This window comes from Rhizopus delemar, genomic scaffold (genome assembly GCF_000149305.1).
Source record: "Rhizopus delemar RA 99-880 supercont3.9 genomic scaffold, whole genome shotgun sequence".
NCBI classification, from domain to species: domain Eukaryota; kingdom Fungi; phylum Mucoromycota; class Mucoromycetes; order Mucorales; family Rhizopodaceae; genus Rhizopus; species Rhizopus delemar.
In genome coordinates this window covers 173,219-189,639 of record NW_027137835.1, presented here as the reverse complement: position 1 = coordinate 189,639, position 16,421 = coordinate 173,219, and the positions used below count along the sequence as shown (strand labels likewise).

General features: G+C 35.2%; 6 protein-coding genes across 6 annotated transcripts; 3 read left to right on the top strand and 3 right to left on the bottom strand.

The window, feature by feature from the left end:
* Positions 1 to 606: 606 nt before the first annotated feature.
* Positions 607 to 1,949, top strand: RO3G_11177 (uncharacterized protein; the record flags this gene model as incomplete). Its single annotated transcript, XM_067665761.1, has 4 exons — positions 607 to 1,213; positions 1,265 to 1,549; positions 1,595 to 1,637; positions 1,760 to 1,949. 4 exons carry the CDS (start codon positions 607 to 609, stop codon positions 1,947 to 1,949), a joined length of 1,125 nt encoding a protein of 374 aa, XP_067521862.1.
* A 380-nt stretch (positions 1,950 to 2,329) lies between these two features.
* Positions 2,330 to 3,653, bottom strand: RO3G_11176 (uncharacterized protein; the record flags this gene model as incomplete). The annotated part of the gene is made up of 2 exons (XM_067665760.1): positions 2,330 to 2,359; positions 2,421 to 3,653. The coding sequence occupies 2 exons, from the start codon at positions 3,651 to 3,653 to the stop codon at positions 2,330 to 2,332; spliced, it is 1,263 nt and encodes a 420-aa protein (XP_067521861.1).
* A 493-nt stretch (positions 3,654 to 4,146) lies between these two features.
* RO3G_11175 (uncharacterized protein) lies at positions 4,147 to 5,732 on the top strand (the record flags this gene model as incomplete). Its single annotated transcript, XM_067665759.1, has 4 exons — positions 4,147 to 4,263; positions 4,316 to 4,496; positions 4,549 to 5,231; positions 5,283 to 5,732. 4 exons carry the CDS (start codon positions 4,147 to 4,149, stop codon positions 5,730 to 5,732), a joined length of 1,431 nt encoding a protein of 476 aa, XP_067521860.1.
* Positions 5,733 to 6,098: 366 nt separating this feature from the next.
* Positions 6,099 to 7,218, bottom strand: RO3G_11174 (uncharacterized protein; the record flags this gene model as incomplete). The annotated part of the gene is made up of 3 exons (XM_067665758.1): positions 6,099 to 6,344; positions 6,460 to 6,914; positions 7,038 to 7,218. The coding sequence occupies 3 exons, from the start codon at positions 7,216 to 7,218 to the stop codon at positions 6,099 to 6,101; spliced, it is 882 nt and encodes a 293-aa protein (XP_067521859.1).
* Positions 7,219 to 7,376: 158 nt separating this feature from the next.
* RO3G_11173 (uncharacterized protein) lies at positions 7,377 to 12,516 on the top strand (the record flags this gene model as incomplete). The annotated part of the gene is made up of 19 exons (XM_067665757.1): positions 7,377 to 7,437; positions 7,714 to 7,783; positions 7,827 to 7,878; positions 7,983 to 8,000; positions 8,151 to 8,600; positions 8,659 to 9,305; positions 9,363 to 9,458; positions 9,694 to 10,005; positions 10,054 to 10,441; positions 10,593 to 10,646; positions 10,727 to 10,786; positions 10,834 to 10,847; positions 11,121 to 11,275; positions 11,350 to 11,393; positions 11,519 to 11,617; positions 11,662 to 11,750; positions 11,798 to 11,902; positions 12,322 to 12,350; positions 12,413 to 12,516. The coding sequence occupies 19 exons, from the start codon at positions 7,377 to 7,379 to the stop codon at positions 12,514 to 12,516; spliced, it is 2,847 nt and encodes a 948-aa protein (XP_067521858.1).
* Positions 12,517 to 12,746: 230 nt separating this feature from the next.
* RO3G_11172 (uncharacterized protein) lies at positions 12,747 to 14,724 on the bottom strand (the record flags this gene model as incomplete). Its single annotated transcript, XM_067665756.1, has 9 exons — positions 12,747 to 12,916; positions 12,965 to 13,046; positions 13,098 to 13,379; positions 13,430 to 13,569; positions 13,627 to 13,720; positions 13,775 to 13,836; positions 13,996 to 14,354; positions 14,422 to 14,555; positions 14,614 to 14,724. The coding sequence occupies 9 exons, from the start codon at positions 14,722 to 14,724 to the stop codon at positions 12,747 to 12,749; spliced, it is 1,434 nt and encodes a 477-aa protein (XP_067521857.1).
* Positions 14,725 to 16,421: the final 1,697 nt, after the last annotated feature.

Genomic DNA, 16,421 nt, shown 5'->3' with positions numbered 1-16,421 from the left:
AAATATATCAAACATGAATAGATTATTATAACTTTTGGTTCTTTTTATTAAAAACATAATATTTTTTATAATCTATAGCCTATAGCTTAAAAGAGGTGCATGACGCGTAAACTAAACAAGGCTTACTTGGCACTTGCGCACAATAAGAGCTGGTTTCATCATTTTAAGCCTGGACTCTTTTCAAATAAAGTGGCTAATGCTCTATTAAGTTACACGAAAAAGTATTTTTGTGAAACGAAATTAAAGTAATTATCGGATTTAATTGAATAGGAGTTTCCCAGAAATATAAAAATAATTAAAGCCTTTTTATTAATTTTCTGCATTCTTTTCTTTTTCTTTCTACAAATGATTTGCGACAGCCCATATAAAGAAGACAATGTATATTGATATAAATGTTGACGTATGCATGTGTATTGACTTCTTTTTATAGTCCCCTTTAAGCTTAGAAGCAAGACACAGTATACCCTCCTATCGAGGAAACAAGTAATAAAATACAATTGAAGAACAAAGCAGGCTTTTTTTTAAATATATCAATTAAAATATAGCATAGAAAATAACTTCAACGAGTTACAAAGGAATACCAAAAACTTTGATAGCAGTAATAAGATGAAGCAGCATTGGGAGTTAATTGAATCGTATTATGTTTCTCGACTCGATTCGCTACAAAAGGAAATTGAACAAAACACAATTGAAAATCTTAAATTGAGCAAATGCAGAGATGAACTATTAAGAGAAGTTATTCGATTGACCGAGAGATCTACAGAATTAGCCCTCAAGAATGAATCCTTATCGAGGATCATTGCAGAGAAAGAAAATAAAGTGACCGCATTCATGTATAATCCATCGTCTGAGCCAATACAGCCAGCACAGCCACTAGAGCCACTGCAGCCATCCCAATTGCTCCAACATTTGCAACAAAGTACGCCAGCAGTAGGTGTTACTCTCAAGGATCCCTCTTCATCTGATAATTTGCCCAATGTGACAATAAATGATGATAATAAACCTGAACCTTCTAAATCAGAGCCAAGACCTAAAAAGGAACCAGGTCTCTTTCGGCAACTCAGTCTTCGGCTTTCAACCAGAAAAAGAAGGCAGAAAGAGGACCTTACACAGTCGGAGAATACAAATGATCATGCCAAGGCAAACCTTGTTATACCAGAAGCCATATTACATCCGGCAATGGTCGTAGACAGTCCTTTAGAAAAACGAAAAGGTATGGAGAATCAGTTTAATGTAATTTTTTTTGGTTAACATCCCAATTTAGGTTTAATGTTTGGTAATGACCTTATTGAACAATCAAAACAAGAAAACTTAATGATTCCATCTATTATCACAAGATGCATTGAGCAAGTTGAATCGAGGGGTTTAGATGTAGAAGGCATCTATCGTAAATCAGGTTCATATAATCAAGTCAAAGATCTACAAGAAGCGCTTGAAGAAAACACGAAGATTCAATTATCAGACTATGACGACATTGCTGTCATTACTAGTGTGTTGAAGATTTACCTAAGAAGTTTACCAAAACCTTTACTCTCAAATGACTTCATATGTAGGTTATTATTTAGATAAACTCACAACTCACATGCTTTTGTAGTGTCACCTACGATTAACAATTCGCAAGAACGGTTAAATAAAATGTATGATTTGCTTCATGCTATGCCGAGAGAAGTTTATTGTACAACCAAGTACCTTGTACAACATTTAAGAAGGTTTACACTATTTTACTCTATAAAAGAAAGATTTACCAACTGTTCTTTAGGGTCCATGAAAATCAAGCCATCAATCGTATGCCGTCCAAGAACCTTGCTGTTGTTTTCGGTCCTACTTTAATGAGATTTACAGGCGATATTGTGATAGGAAATGAAGAAAAACAAACACATGAGATGATAAATACGGTTGATTTTATTATAATGCAAAGTCATATTTTATTCGCTGATTATTATCCTTAAATAAAATAAAAAGCTGGTTCTTTTTTCTTTCTATTCTATTTGTTCCAATAGATGAAGCAGTGTGGGTTTATCCAAAGGTATATAAAACAATTCTGTACCATCCATTGTTTTTTTACTTGAAATCAATTTATGGTCTCTAAATTCAGTCAACTCTGTACGTAGTGCAAGATCGCTTGACACATAAAATCCTTCTCGACACTTTTGATAATATTGTCCATAGCTCAGTCCGACCGATTCACTTCCTTTTCCTTCCATATTAGCCACTTCCATCTCCATTAATTGATGTTCAGCTAATATCCTGAATACTTGTCGTGCGTTTGTCGTCAGTGAGTCCAACACGTATTTTGCACCTCGAGCCCCACCCAACTCGCTAGTTCGGATCAGCAGCGAGTTTTCAAAACTGGTCTCAACTAAATAATCATCAAAAGTGGTTGCGTCATGCCATATCCAATTAAATCGACTGGATTTTACATTGTCCCACAATAGGCCAGAGTTGATGTGGTCTACAGAAGCGATTAAGTGAATATTATCACCACTAGCAAGCATTGAAAGTGCTGTCTGTGTGCGCTCGTTTCGAAGGTTAGGACCATCCAGGTTATGGACGACAATATACAAGCAATCATAAGCACGATCCTCACTTGCGAAATAGTTGCAAATAAAAGAGACGTGGTCTTGTATTTGTCCTGTGGGCGCCTGCGTTCCCAAGGCACCCGCGGTGATCTTGACGAGAATGTCCTTGATCGAGATGGATGGAAAGAAGCCGTTGATGACAATCAGTGGACCGTTTGTCAATACAGTTTGTGCAAACTCATTGAGTAAATTTCTTTTGGAGCCATAACCGTAAAAGACAAGGTTGAAGCCGGATTGAAGTTCAAAATACCATTGCGGGAAATGCTGTTTTTGCATCTCCAATAAAGTAAACATCTCCTCTTTGTGTTTCTTGGGCGCGCTGTCCAAGATGTGGTGAAACTCTTGTGGTTCGAGCACTTGCAGTTTGGATAGAGTATTGTTGGATGTTTGAGATTTACCATGAAGGTCTTGGAAATACCGTTCATAGCCTTCTGTCACATCATGTCCTCTTTTATTCTCCTCGTCTTCTTCTTCTTCCTCTTCGGACGATGAGTCTTTTTCTTCTTCATCTGAGCTATCCCGATTATCTTTCAATGACTCTAACTGTCTTTGCATCCTGCGTTTCTTTGTATAATCAATCTCTTTCTTGGTTTTTTGCTCTTCTAATTGCTTTCTTTTTGTTGATGGTTTTGCTCTTCTACTTGATCTTCGCCTTGTATCGTCTTCTTCCACTTCCTCCTCCTCTTCTCCTTCCTCCTCTATTTCTATATCCTGTGAGGCCTGTATGGCCTTTTGTATCATAGTTGACTTTTTAGTCATCTTGCGAAATCCAAACATCGATCTTCCACTGACATCCACACTTTCTTTATCCTCTTCATTACTTTTTCGTTTATAGTGAGATAAGCCTTCGCTTATATCTTGGTGTTCAACATCTATCTGGTCTTTTTTATGATCGTCACTTTCCACTGTCAATCCTGCGTCTAAATGGCCTGTTGCTCTTCTTCCTCTTCGACCTCTAATAATTCGTCCTTTGCATTTTGAAGCGAGCTTTTCTTCTAAGCTATGTGTATCTTGAGTTGCTTTATTTACAATGTGGTCTGGAATCTCACTATCCACTTGAGCTTTAATGTTCATTGTGCTGTTGCTGCTGTCAAAAACGAAGAAAAAATTTTGAACAGAAAAGGGGTTTTTGACGGAAATTGAATTATAACACGAAAGAGAGGGAAAAGAAACTGTTGCAGACGCGTATAAACAGAAACAATTATGATTTTTTCTCCTATCGAGTCCTTATCTTTGGTTATTTGGTGTTGTTTAGTAACAAAAAAGTAACAAAAAAAGAAGCACAAGTGTACGTATTGCTTTGGAAAGTGAGAATTGAGTGATTTTATAAAATGTGACTTGAATCTTTCCTTTTTCTTTTTTTCTGCATATTGTTCATAAAGATGTCAAATAATACCGAAATCAACAAACAAGAGTAATCGCATTAAAAATAAAACTTACAGGAGTCCTTTAACCAATATTTTGCATGTATAGTGTAGTCAAGTTGATTATACAGTTTTTTAGAGAAAACAATCTAAAACAATCCCTCCACTCTTTAGAAAAGGAGTCTAATCAGACATTGAATACAATGGACAATAAAGCAAGGTTCATTCAAGACGTACTAGACGGAAAATGGGATCTTGTACTGAAGCAGATAGCCAAGCTCTCACTTGAAAAGGAAACATTATTTGACATCTATGAGCAGGTGTGTACACCGTTTGATAACGATATGTTTTGTGTAATAACACTGTTTGTAGATGATGTTTGAATTGGTTGAAAATAATGAATCAAGTACAGCCCAAGTGATTTTAAGAAAATCCAACGTACTGAGAACAATGCTTGAAGAATCACCAGATAGATATCAAGCTATTGAAGACTATCTTGATCAACGACCTTCCTCTGTAAACATTGAAGAAAGAAGAAAGACACTAGCAGATAGTAAGCCCTTTCCTTTTTTATTGAAACACACGTAATAACGTATTTTAAAAAGAGCTAGAGAAAGAAATAAACACATTACCCAACAGTCGGTTACTAACCTTACTCGGACAAAGTTTAAAATGGCAACAACACCAAGGCATTCTGCTACCCGGCGTTTCGTATGATCTCTTCAAAGGCACGGTTGATATGCAGAAAGCAGAGCAAGATATCTTTGCCAACCAGCATTACGTGTCAATCAAGTTTCCTGGTAAAAAGACAAATGCAGAATGTGCGGCATTTTCAAGAAACGGGCAATATTTGGCAACAGGATCCTCGGATGGATTTATCGAGATTTGGAATTACTTGACAGGCAAGATCAGGAGGGACCTTGCTTATCAGGCCAACGATCGTCTGATGGCAATGGACAAGGCTGTGCTTGCGGTTCGGTTTAGTTCCGACAACCAATTGTTGGCTTCTGGATCATTGGATGGCAAAATTTGGATATGGAAGGTCAAGACAGGATTGTGTGAAAAAAGAATGGCAGCCGGTCATTCAGAGGCAATTACATCCTTGGGATTTAGTAAAGATAATACACAGCTTGTGAGTGGTAGTCAGGATCATTTGGTGCGAATTCATGGTCTAAAGTCGGGAAAGGTCTTGAAAGAATTTAGAGGGCACACTTCCTTTGTCAACTGGGTCCTGTTTTCTTCAGATAGTACACGTATACTAAGCGCTAGTAGTGATGGTACAGTCAAGGTAAAAGCAACTCTATCTATTTACAAAAAGCAATAGTAACTCCTTTTGTAGATATGGGATGCGAAATCAACAAATTGTCTACATACAATTCAACCACAACCCAAGATTGAAAAGGATCAATTAAATCCAATGGGTGGGCTAGGAAATGCCTCAGTTCAATGCATTATTCCACTACCCAAGAATCCAGACGTTTATCTCGTCTGCAATAAGACCAACACACTCTACATCTTGTCCATTCGAGGGCAAATCGTCAAAACATTCAGCCACAATAAGAAATTAGGTTCCGATTTTATCACAGCCGCCGTCTCTCCTCAAGGCGACTACATTTATGGCATTGGCGAAGATTCTGTGATGTATTGCTTTCAATTTACTACAGGATCGCTTATTGGACATGTGAAGGTGACCGAAAGAGAAGCATTGGGTATGGTTCATCATCCTCAAGCTAATGTAGTTGTTGTGTTTGATAACACGGGCCATGTTTTGTTCTATAAAGCTCCATAAAGCTTCTGTTTTTTTTTTATTTACAAAAAATATACACATGCAATTCTATTTGTTGTTATTCACTTAGTCTAATTCTTCCAGTACCACTCCATCTTGGTACTGCTTGGCCGATGCCTCTTAGATGTTGAATTTTAAGATATATAGCATTAGACATAATATAAACTGAATGTGCCATATGGCTTAGTCCACATCGCGTGTTGGTCTCTAGATAGAGTTCTAAACTGGTTAAGGTCAAACTGATGACAGTATAAAACATGGCATTGCATCCATATTTTCCATAGATAGTGCCTCCAACTAAACTTCCTAAACCAGCCCCAACACCCGCATACATTGCCGCCAAGAGACCTACAGCATGATGATTAGCTTTCATATGAAAAGGTTTATGATAAAACCTTGTGATGTTGCTTGAAGTGAAGGAGGGGATAATTCATCCGCTTGAACAACGCCTGCACCCCATAAAGCAGAAAATGCAATTCCATTTAATAAATGAAGTCCAATAGCAACGCTTGCACCTGTTGGACTCTTGGGTAAAACTGTGTAAGCAAAAATACGAATCACGGTCAAGACATGGCCTAAAATAACCAGACTTTTGATACCGAATAATCGAATAAGCTAATAGCGATAGGTGTGAGAAGATTGATTAAAAGATATATTGTATACATACATCTCTAGAATAAAAGAAAAAGACAAGCTCTGTTGACGAACCGATCAGTCCCGTTAGTCCTACCTGTGAAGAGCTTGCGCCCAATTCCTGTTTGAGATAAATAAATAAAAAGCTAGAGACCATATTGAGTGAGGCGCCCATGAGCATCATGGTTAGATAAAACAAGGACACTTCAGGTTTCTTGAGGAGTTCAATCATATTAGAGGGCTCATGATAGTGCGGCGGCCTTGTATTTAATCTGTGTGAGGGTGGATTGGATAGATTGACGGCTTCAATGATACTGGACTCAGTTGCAAACTGAATTAGTCTTTGTATCTCATTCTGCCGTATTTGTGAGGAATCCAAATCAATGCCTACTTCGTCATACGGATCAAATGATTTCATGCTTTCATCATCCTCTTCTTGCCTTGGCTTTCTCTTGGTCATTGCTTTATGGGTGCTACTAGAACTACTGCTGGTACGATGGTAATAATAAGAAGGGCTTATTCTTTCCGATTTGAATTGTGTGTTTCCTGATACTAAAATAAAAAACATAGCTGAGAGTGCATAAATATAAAAAATAGCGTTCATATCATTTGTCCACTCAGTAATAAATCCTACTAGCGAAGACGCTACACCAAACGAGATGGATCCAAACATACGTTGTCGGCCATATTGATCCTTATGTCTTCCTAATATTTTGAGAACACCACCATCCACCAGAGGTCCCACGGGGACACCGAAAAATGCAAAACAGACTGAAGTGATGGTGACAAGTGTGATGGTCAGTCGACTTCTTTCTGTTTCATCCTCAATAGGCTCAATCACCATGCGTATGCCCATCACACTCACAATAGCAAGTGTAGCCAGAGTATGTATGATACACATAATGTAACGGTGTGTCTTTGTTTTGTCGGCAATGGTTGTCCATAAAGGACAAGCGATGGCTGATATAAATGGCGCTATTGGAATAGGTAAGTTGCTTGTTTCAGTTGTTCATTATGCTTTACCAATCGCTACAAGTAAACCAATTTGATTACTTTTTAAGCCTAGTTGAGAAGAGTAAAATAGAGATAAGTAGACTGGTGCTGAACCTTGACAAGCAAATAAAAAGATATATAATAGCTTGGCAGCTAGATAAGGCATTAATAAAAATAAGAAAAAGAAAAAAGAAAGAAGCAGAATGATGATTATTACAAGGTCCGCATGATAATTAAAAACTTGTTTTTTTTTGATAGATTTGTTTCTTTTTTTTTTTTTTCTCTTTCTTTTTTTTATGAAGCGTAAGTTTTGTACTGTTGTACATGTAATTGAAAATAAGACATGCTCTCTTCTTAGATAACCTTACTATATTCTCGGCTGCTTATATCAATGAAGCCACGTTTAATTCTTTTAAATCATCCTTAAGGTAAGCAAACAACAATTGCACCAGTGATTAATTATCAAAATAGTGAACTTGAAGAGAAAACCAATACAGAAATCACATTCGACTTCAATGATCAGGTAAAGTAGGTAATGATAAGTACAGAACAGAAAAATAGAAAACAAAAACAAAAAGAATCTAACAGACATAAAAACAAGTACTTTAATATAAAAGGAAATAATAGAGAAGATCTTCAAGAAGTGTAAGTGTTGTTTGTTTGTTTATTGTTTGTTTCTCGGCTTATGTTTTATTGTGTGCTATTATCAGGGAAACAAAGATTACTAGTCGTCTATTACCCAGATTGGCAAGTACACACAAACAACAACAACAAAAACTCTAATTCATTATGTAGCATCAAGCAATCGATGACAATTATATGAAAGGCACTTATGAAGATGTTTCAATGTTTAACAAGGATATGAAGTACGTATTACCTGAATCATCCAAGCCAAAAGCCCTCTTTTTGTCTAAAAGAATTGAAGAAGAAGATGACGATGATGACGATGATGACGACGAAGAAGAACAAGAAGAAGAAGATGATAATGACGAAGAAGAAGATAGAGTTGAAGATGAAGAGTTGACCATTGAAAGATTGGAGATATCAAAACATATCAATGATCCAGTGGATCTTCTTTTGGGACCACCCCAACACAATATGCAAAACGCAGAGTATTTAAATTTGATTAGTGGTTTGACAAACACCCAGTGTCGCTTAGAAGGACGCGAGATTGTGATTGAAGGATACAATAAAGATTTAGTACAAGAAGCTCTAGAAAGATTTAAAGTTATACAAAAAACCTATGTAAAAATAAAAACAAAAAAAGAGAGAGAGAGAAAAGCAAGGACTGAATTTATATTAGATTGGATGCCATCTCAAGCGCATGGTTGTGCCTTGTATTCATTACCCTAGAGAGTCTGATCCTTACAAGCTGTATTTTTGTCTAGTGAATACCTACAAATATCAATCATTGATTGATTTACGTCAATTATCTTCATGTGAAGAAGCGTATGTTGTCTTGCCCGTGTTTTTTAACCAAGAAAAACAAGAGCATGATCCACCCAAAGACATGATTCGCCCCAATCCCAAGCCAAAGCGACAATACCAACCCCCAAAGCGATCTACCAATCGTTCACCAAAAACACCTAGTTCACCTTATTTAGAGATAAAACACAATCACTGGGGTCTTAATAGAGACTTTAAGAATGTTTATAACAATAGCCAATCTCAGCAATATATCACTGCCGAAAAACTGGCTGAAGCCTTTAGCAAACCCCAGATAGTACAATCACCACTACAAGAAAAAGAAGATAGCTTACTTTTACAGAATTTCCCAGTTCTTGTCAATCCAGCTCAGGATACAAATCAAAGACAGGACATAGTAAGGTTAGACAAATATCAGCCATCGCTTTCCAATAAAAAACAAAGTCGAGGTCGAGTGATACGAATTATACCCCAAAAATCTGCTTCTTCTATTGGATATCAAATGAGACCTTGTTTGCTACAAAAGTACTTTTTATTTTTTTTTTAAAAAAAAAAAAGTAATGCTAATACTATTTATTGTAGAGTAAAAGATTATAATTTTCATAACATAAAATATGCGTTGGAAGCCGGTCTTGAGGCGTCAAGAGGACATAAAGGTGAAGTCATGTTGTCGGCAAAGTGAGTCACAAAAGCATAAGTAGGCTTGATAAACCATAACACAGTGATTAGAATAGGAAAATTGCTATGGTTTAACGAGAAAAGACAAGACTTGCAAAAATTATGGAATCCGTTTGACGTCAAGGATATTATTGTTGGTGAGTTGGGCGTACGGCCTTGTTTTAATGATATGTAAAGTATATGCTTGATAAAACTTCTTGTGTACTTGTATTTATGCTACTTGCTTATTCAATAGAACAACGTCAGACGATGTAATTATCAATGAAATATCACAGATTGTTCCTAGTCCTTATAAACGACAGGTGTTTTACGAATTTCACATTTCAGCTCGAAATCAGCGTAAAATTGATTATAAAGATATGATATTGTACATGAAAGAAGGCATTGTGGATGCTTTAAAAGTAGTCTATTCTGAAAAAGTAGTGACTGAAATTGATTGGGCTTCACTTGATCGAAAGTTGGATTTTCAAATGACATTGAAAATACGTGATTTAGTAAGAAAAGATGTAAAGCCCTTTACGACCTTTGTGAAATATATTTCTATCAAGTAAGCCTAACAAAAAAAAAGATGCGTGCTCATCATTCATTTGTATAGTCCTGTCACTCGTACTTTGATGTTTGAAGACGTTCCTCAATTTTTACGTGTTCAGTACATTTTGAAAAAGGAATCGATGCAACACAAAACAAATAACTTTATTATTGAAATCACTCGTGTTGAAAAACTTCATATACGTGAAGCACCTATGAATAGATATTATGATAACCGCAAACAGTGGATGGCAGAAGCATCGGATGACTGTTGGTTTGAAATAGAAGTATTTGATTCCCAACATCAACGCCATTTTGACTTGAATTTAGAGCTTGAGCATGGAAAGACTGCCTCCTGGACTCCCAATGACATCTTGGGCGGAGAAGCATGTCCTTCATTGGTTCATTTTGTTCGTTGTATTTTACTGATCATAGAGAAATCGGAAGAGAAAATTGTAAACATCATTAAAAACCGTCAATAATTATTTTCAGGACGCACAAATATAATTTGCTCTTTTTTTTCTTTTTTTTTTTGATGGCAAGATCCTCTCTTTTACATTAGATTATTTTTATATAAAAAGTTATACTCATAACAATATATAATAGAACTTGGCAATCTACCTTGTTGCCTTTTTGGCTTTATTTGGCTTTATTGTCTTTGTATTATTGTTTGGTGAAAATCCAAGCTTAAGGCATCTATTATTATTATTATATATTATGTAGCTTATGTATTAGTATAGAAATGGTATCATTGGAAAACTGCATTATCTATTAACAGAGAGATTACCCAATTTATTACAGTACGCTTCATACTATAACAGTAGCAATATACTTATTATTTGTTTAGCTGGGTGTTGTTATGTACAATTGGACAGAATAATGTGAATAGACTAAATAGAGCATGGTTTTATTGTTGTGAAAGCAAGAATCCATTTCTACAGGTAATGTGAATGAAATTATCTATTCCTCTCACTGTGAATAACAAGTATTAGATATTTTTTGTGTTGCTATCAAGCACATCCATTATTCTCTTTTTGTACTTTGCTCTACCTCATTTTCCTGGACCTTATTTACATTGGATTCATTAGTAGTATATTGTTAATACCATATTCCAATCCTAATCGATTTATTTAGTGTTATTGTTCCTATTCAAATTATTTGGATTTATGCGTCCTATTACATTGTGTGTACAGCAAACCCAGGTATTGTTACACCAAATAACTTGAAGCAGCACTTGAAATATTATAGATACGATGGATTAATTTATACACCAAAAGATTGCACGACATGTAAATTTCAAAAGTACGTCATGATAATAAAAGTGAAAGAGAGATAGAGAGAAAAGCTGACGATGAGAGTATAGACCTGCTCGATCTAAGCATTGTTCACTATGTAAAGCTTGTGTTGGTAAGATGGATCATCATTGTGCGTGGATAAACGGATGCATTGGAGAAAACAACCAGCGCTACTTTTTCATCTTTTTATTTACTCTTGTCGAATTCTCTGCTTATGGTGCTTATTTATGCTTTCAGATCTATCGCGGTATGATTATTGAGTGGGGGTTGGATAAAGCTTATATGTTGGATTCAAATGGAAACAAGGTGCCAGTTAGCTTTCATAAAGCATTTTTGGTAAGTTGTTGTGAGGATGATGTCAAAAATAACATGTTGCATAGTATGTTCTTCAACATGATCGAATCATTGGATCTATTGGTATATTAGGCATGGTAGTTTCAATAGTTGTATTCGTATTCTTTATTTATCAGTAAGAAGGTGTATACTTGTTATCTTAAACTAATCAATATTTAATAGAGTCTATTTATCCGCTAGAGGTATCACAACAAATGAGGCATTTAAATGGGAAATGGTTGAGGACGCGATTGATAGAGGTGAACTATACAAAACAGATGGAGGACAGTATAAGACATATTATAGTCAATCAGAAGCAAAAGGAAAAAGAATAGAAAGTTTAGAAGAAGTTGAAAACATATATGATGAAGGATTCCTTACCAACTTACATCAAGTGTTTTTTCCTCCAAAATTTTAATTGGTTGATCTGGTTTTGTGTATCCGTACCGAGAAAAGCTTATAAAGGAATCTAGCAGAACCGTTTTTTTTTTTTTTTTTTTTTTTTTTTTCTTTTCTTTTTTTTTTTTTCTTTTTTCTTTAAATTCTTAAAAATGATTGGAACTTGCTGTCTTATTTTTATCATCATATTACTTCCACCTCTTGGTGTTTTCTTGATGAAAGGATGTGGTGCTGACTTTTGGATCAATTTGTAAGTTTGCATTCATGTGTCTGAAATAAAAAGTTAACCTGTACGCGTTTCATGTTAGATGTCTCACCATCTTGGGTTATCTTCCCGGTAAGCAACTAAAAAAAAAGGATGCAAAAGAAAGACAATTTGCTAATAAAAACACCCATTAGGTCATCTTCATGCTTTCTATCTTCTCGTTAAAGACAGAGAACAAAATCAACTTGCTTCCGGACAAGGCCCCGCTTATGGTACTAAACCACCCCCACCCTATTAACGTTACCCTGTTACATATTACTTTATTCAAATGCTCATAATAAACTATGATGTGTTGTAAATGAATGATTGTTTTATTAATAGCATAGAATGATACTATTTACAAACTTGAAACTGTACTTTTTCATTTCAATAGTAAAAAAATAAGGCGGATACTTAAACAATTCCCTTTTTTGGAAATACCTTGTTTAAAAAAAAAGCATCAGGACATGTACAATAAATACAATTCATTCAAGACTGCTCAGGAATAATCTTGTATGGGTTCATGATGCCCTTTGGATCAAGAGCGTCCTTTAAGGTCTTCATGATTCGAAGTTGAGCATCTGTCTTTGCTTTTTTCATATAATGAACTTTAGATATTCCTATACCGTGCTCAGCAGAAATAGAGCCGTTATGTTTTACTATTTTCAGTGAGTAATCACCTTTTGCTATCTAATTTGCTTTCTTACTGGCCCAATCAAATACAAAGTCATCCATCAAGCTTTGTCCTCCATTATCAAATTCATTTAAATTAGCCATCAGATGCAAATTCTATTAGGTTACTGTTAATATAGCAAATAAAAACAACTTCTTTTTTTTTACACCATCTCCAAGATGACCAAAGCCAATGAGATTAGAATAGAGCTTATCCTTTCCTAATAATCCTTTTTTATCAAAATGGTCTTTTGTGTCTTCAACCATTTTATAAAGCAAAGGAGCATCCAAACCAAAATCATAAGTCATAGCTGTTCCACTCTTTGCAATTGATCCTGGGATCTCTTCTCGCCAAGACCAAAATGTCTCTGCCTGCTTTGAATCTTGAGCTAAAACACCATCTTTGGCAACGTCAGCTTGAAAAAGGCGTGTAATGTAGGAATCCAATTTCTATTTTTCTTTGTCAGATCACTTTTTCTTTCTTTCTGCTTTTATTTTACTTCTTGATCATGCTCTCGATTGCTTCCTTGTGTTTCAATTAAAGCATAGAACGCATGTTTACCTTCGATTGGATAGTTGCTTTGGTCCATCATTTGTGATTTTACTACATCTACACTCTCGTGGTCCCAAAATTCAAAAGCTATATGGCATTTTCATCAGTACATATAAAAGCATATGAATGTCTTTCTTATTTTACCAGACAAGATTTCTGATAAATCTTCTTTTGCCATCACAAATGCTTTTTGAACAGTTTCAAATGAGTTCAAGGCAATCATGGCTACATTAACAGCCTACGACACTACATTTATACATCTCATTTCTCCTGGCCTTTCTTTTTTTTTTACCTTGGGTAATCTAGGTGTCAGTAAAGAAACACCCGTAACATATCCCAAAGTTCCCTCTGCGCCTATAAATAATTGTTTTAAATCGTATCCTGTGTTGTCCTTGCGAAGAGTTGATAAGATGTCCAAGATAGTGCCGTCAGGTAAAACCTTTATGAACCTATTAATTTTTCTTTACTTTATTATAAAAAGACGGCTTACCACTTCAAGTCCAAGTACATTACCGTGAAGGTTACCATATTTGATCAAACGTAAACCACCAGCATTTGTACTCACATTACCGCCTATCTGACACGACCCTTTGGCCCCCAGATCCAAGGGGACGGTGTAACCCTTGGGTTCCAAAAATTGAGACAGGTTCTCCAAGATAACGCCACAATCGACTACAGCCACACCTGATATCTCATCAAAGTGTCTGATCTTGTTCATTTTTGAACTATTTAGGATGATTTCATCAAAAATAGGTACAGCACCTCCACTGACACCTGTATTACCACCTTGAGGCACAACGGCCAAGCTGTGTTGATTGCAGTATCTCAACACCTTTGATACTTGTTCAGTCGTTGTTGGAAATAAGCAAAGTCTAAAAAAGCAAGTATTAGCTTCATTCTTCCCCTTCTTATAGAATGTCAGTTTTTTGTTTTGTTTACGAAGACGATCCTCGATAAAGGTTGAACCAATCCACGTTATGTTGTTTTATTTCAAGACTTTCAGGGTCTGGTTCATAAATAATGTTATTTGGGGAAAGAACGCTTTTAAAATAATCAATGTCTTTATCAGTTATCTGATATAAAAAAATAAGCAGACTAGTCTGTTACAGCCAAGTGTTCATTCCTTTTTACCTTGGCAAAGTTTGAATTTCGCTTTAGGCCTGCATGCTTAACGTGTGTTAATGGAGTTAAGGTTTTATAAAGCGTTGCTTTAGAGCTGTGAAATAACCTTCTTTGGAGCATAGTACAATAAAACAAAAACAAAAAAACAAAGTGAAGAAGCAAGAAAATGAAAAATGAAAAAAGGTTTAAAAGTTGTACCGGTGACGTTTGTACAATGGATGCACATATCTACAGTCAAGCTATTTATTTAAAAATCCTCCCTTTATAGAGACTATAACTTTGCTATCCTTGTTTCATCTTCGCGTAACAGTTAGCTTTCAAAGTTATGAATATGTCTATTAATCCTATTTGCTTTTTTTCTATACATTTGCCTTTCTGCAAAGCAATTAAGCTCGTGTAACACAATTGCTCCGCAACTTCCCCGCTTTTGTAGTTCAAATCATTAAAAATCAGCATAGGTGGCCAAAGGCTTTTTCTATCTCAATAAGTGTAAATACCATATTCAGTTTCTTGAAGACAATTAAAAATAAAAAAAAGCAAGGCCTATTTACAATATATCCTAATCCTGATGCACTAGAATCACATACTGAACTTGGAAAGTGTATTAGCATGTTTATTATGGATTGCTTTATTTTCATATATTTACTATACGTAATGAACGTGCTGTGAAAAAAAAGTAAATTATAACATTAGCCTACACTTAAAAGTAAAGTATTCTATCAAATAAAGTAGAATTGTATCAAGTGAGACTCTTGTCTAGACTGTTGAGTTGTAAATATCTGAGAACAAAGAACTTTGAGTTAACATTATTTAAAAACTTTTAAGCCTTCCAGGTAATGAGTAATTTTGTATTGTCATAAGTATAAAAAAGAAGAAGCAGACCGGCTTAGGCATGCAAAAAATATTCTAATTATTTTTTCCTATCAAGTATGTTCCGAAAAGACAAGACAATAGACGCATTTGATAGATACATGTACAAAGATAGATAGAGACCTGCCTATTCTTATTAAGTGTAACCCAGCAACTGAATTTTCTTATTTGCTGTTATTTCTCTTATCATGTAAGAAACTTTCAAGGTTCCTGTTTGTATTAAAAGCTATGATCATAAAAATAAGACTAATTCTCTAACTGCTTTTCATCAAAATGAGGGTTAATGAATTGTGTACGCAAACTTTCAATATAAACAGTGTTAAGCCTCGCATTACCCTTGGCTGTAACCATCGAATTTGAACAACAGAATGCACACATGTCGAAGAATAAATCTACCACAAAGGCTGACGAAGACAATTTAAGGTATTCTTCCGTCAATATGGCACAAGACTTTCATGTTTGACGCCATCATTTCCCTTTTCTATACTAAACAAGAGCTTTACTACATCTTCTTTATCAATGTGCTTATTATAATATTAAGACACTCAATGTAACTTTCATAAAAAACAGTTACTGGTATTCTTATGAACTTGTGTAAGTACACTATGTACTGATTTTATTCTTTAAAGGTCGTCTATGACCTGGTTTAGGCATATATTATACGATGATGAGTTCTGAACACAATAGCTTGCATAAATGTTACATTACTCATTGGCTCTTATTGGTCGGATTATGATATGACTGAAAAAAAAAAATTGAAAGCCAAACACAAACAAGGAACAAAAAAAGTATAAAAAGACCCTTTTTTTTCCCTTTTTTTTTTCCTTTTTTTCTTTTCTTTTTTTTTTTCTCTTTACAAATTATCCTCTGCTCTTTCTTCTCTTTGTGAGGTGGACTCTCGTTTTGGTTCAAGATTTCGTTGCTTTCAGCAGCCATTTCCATGCTCT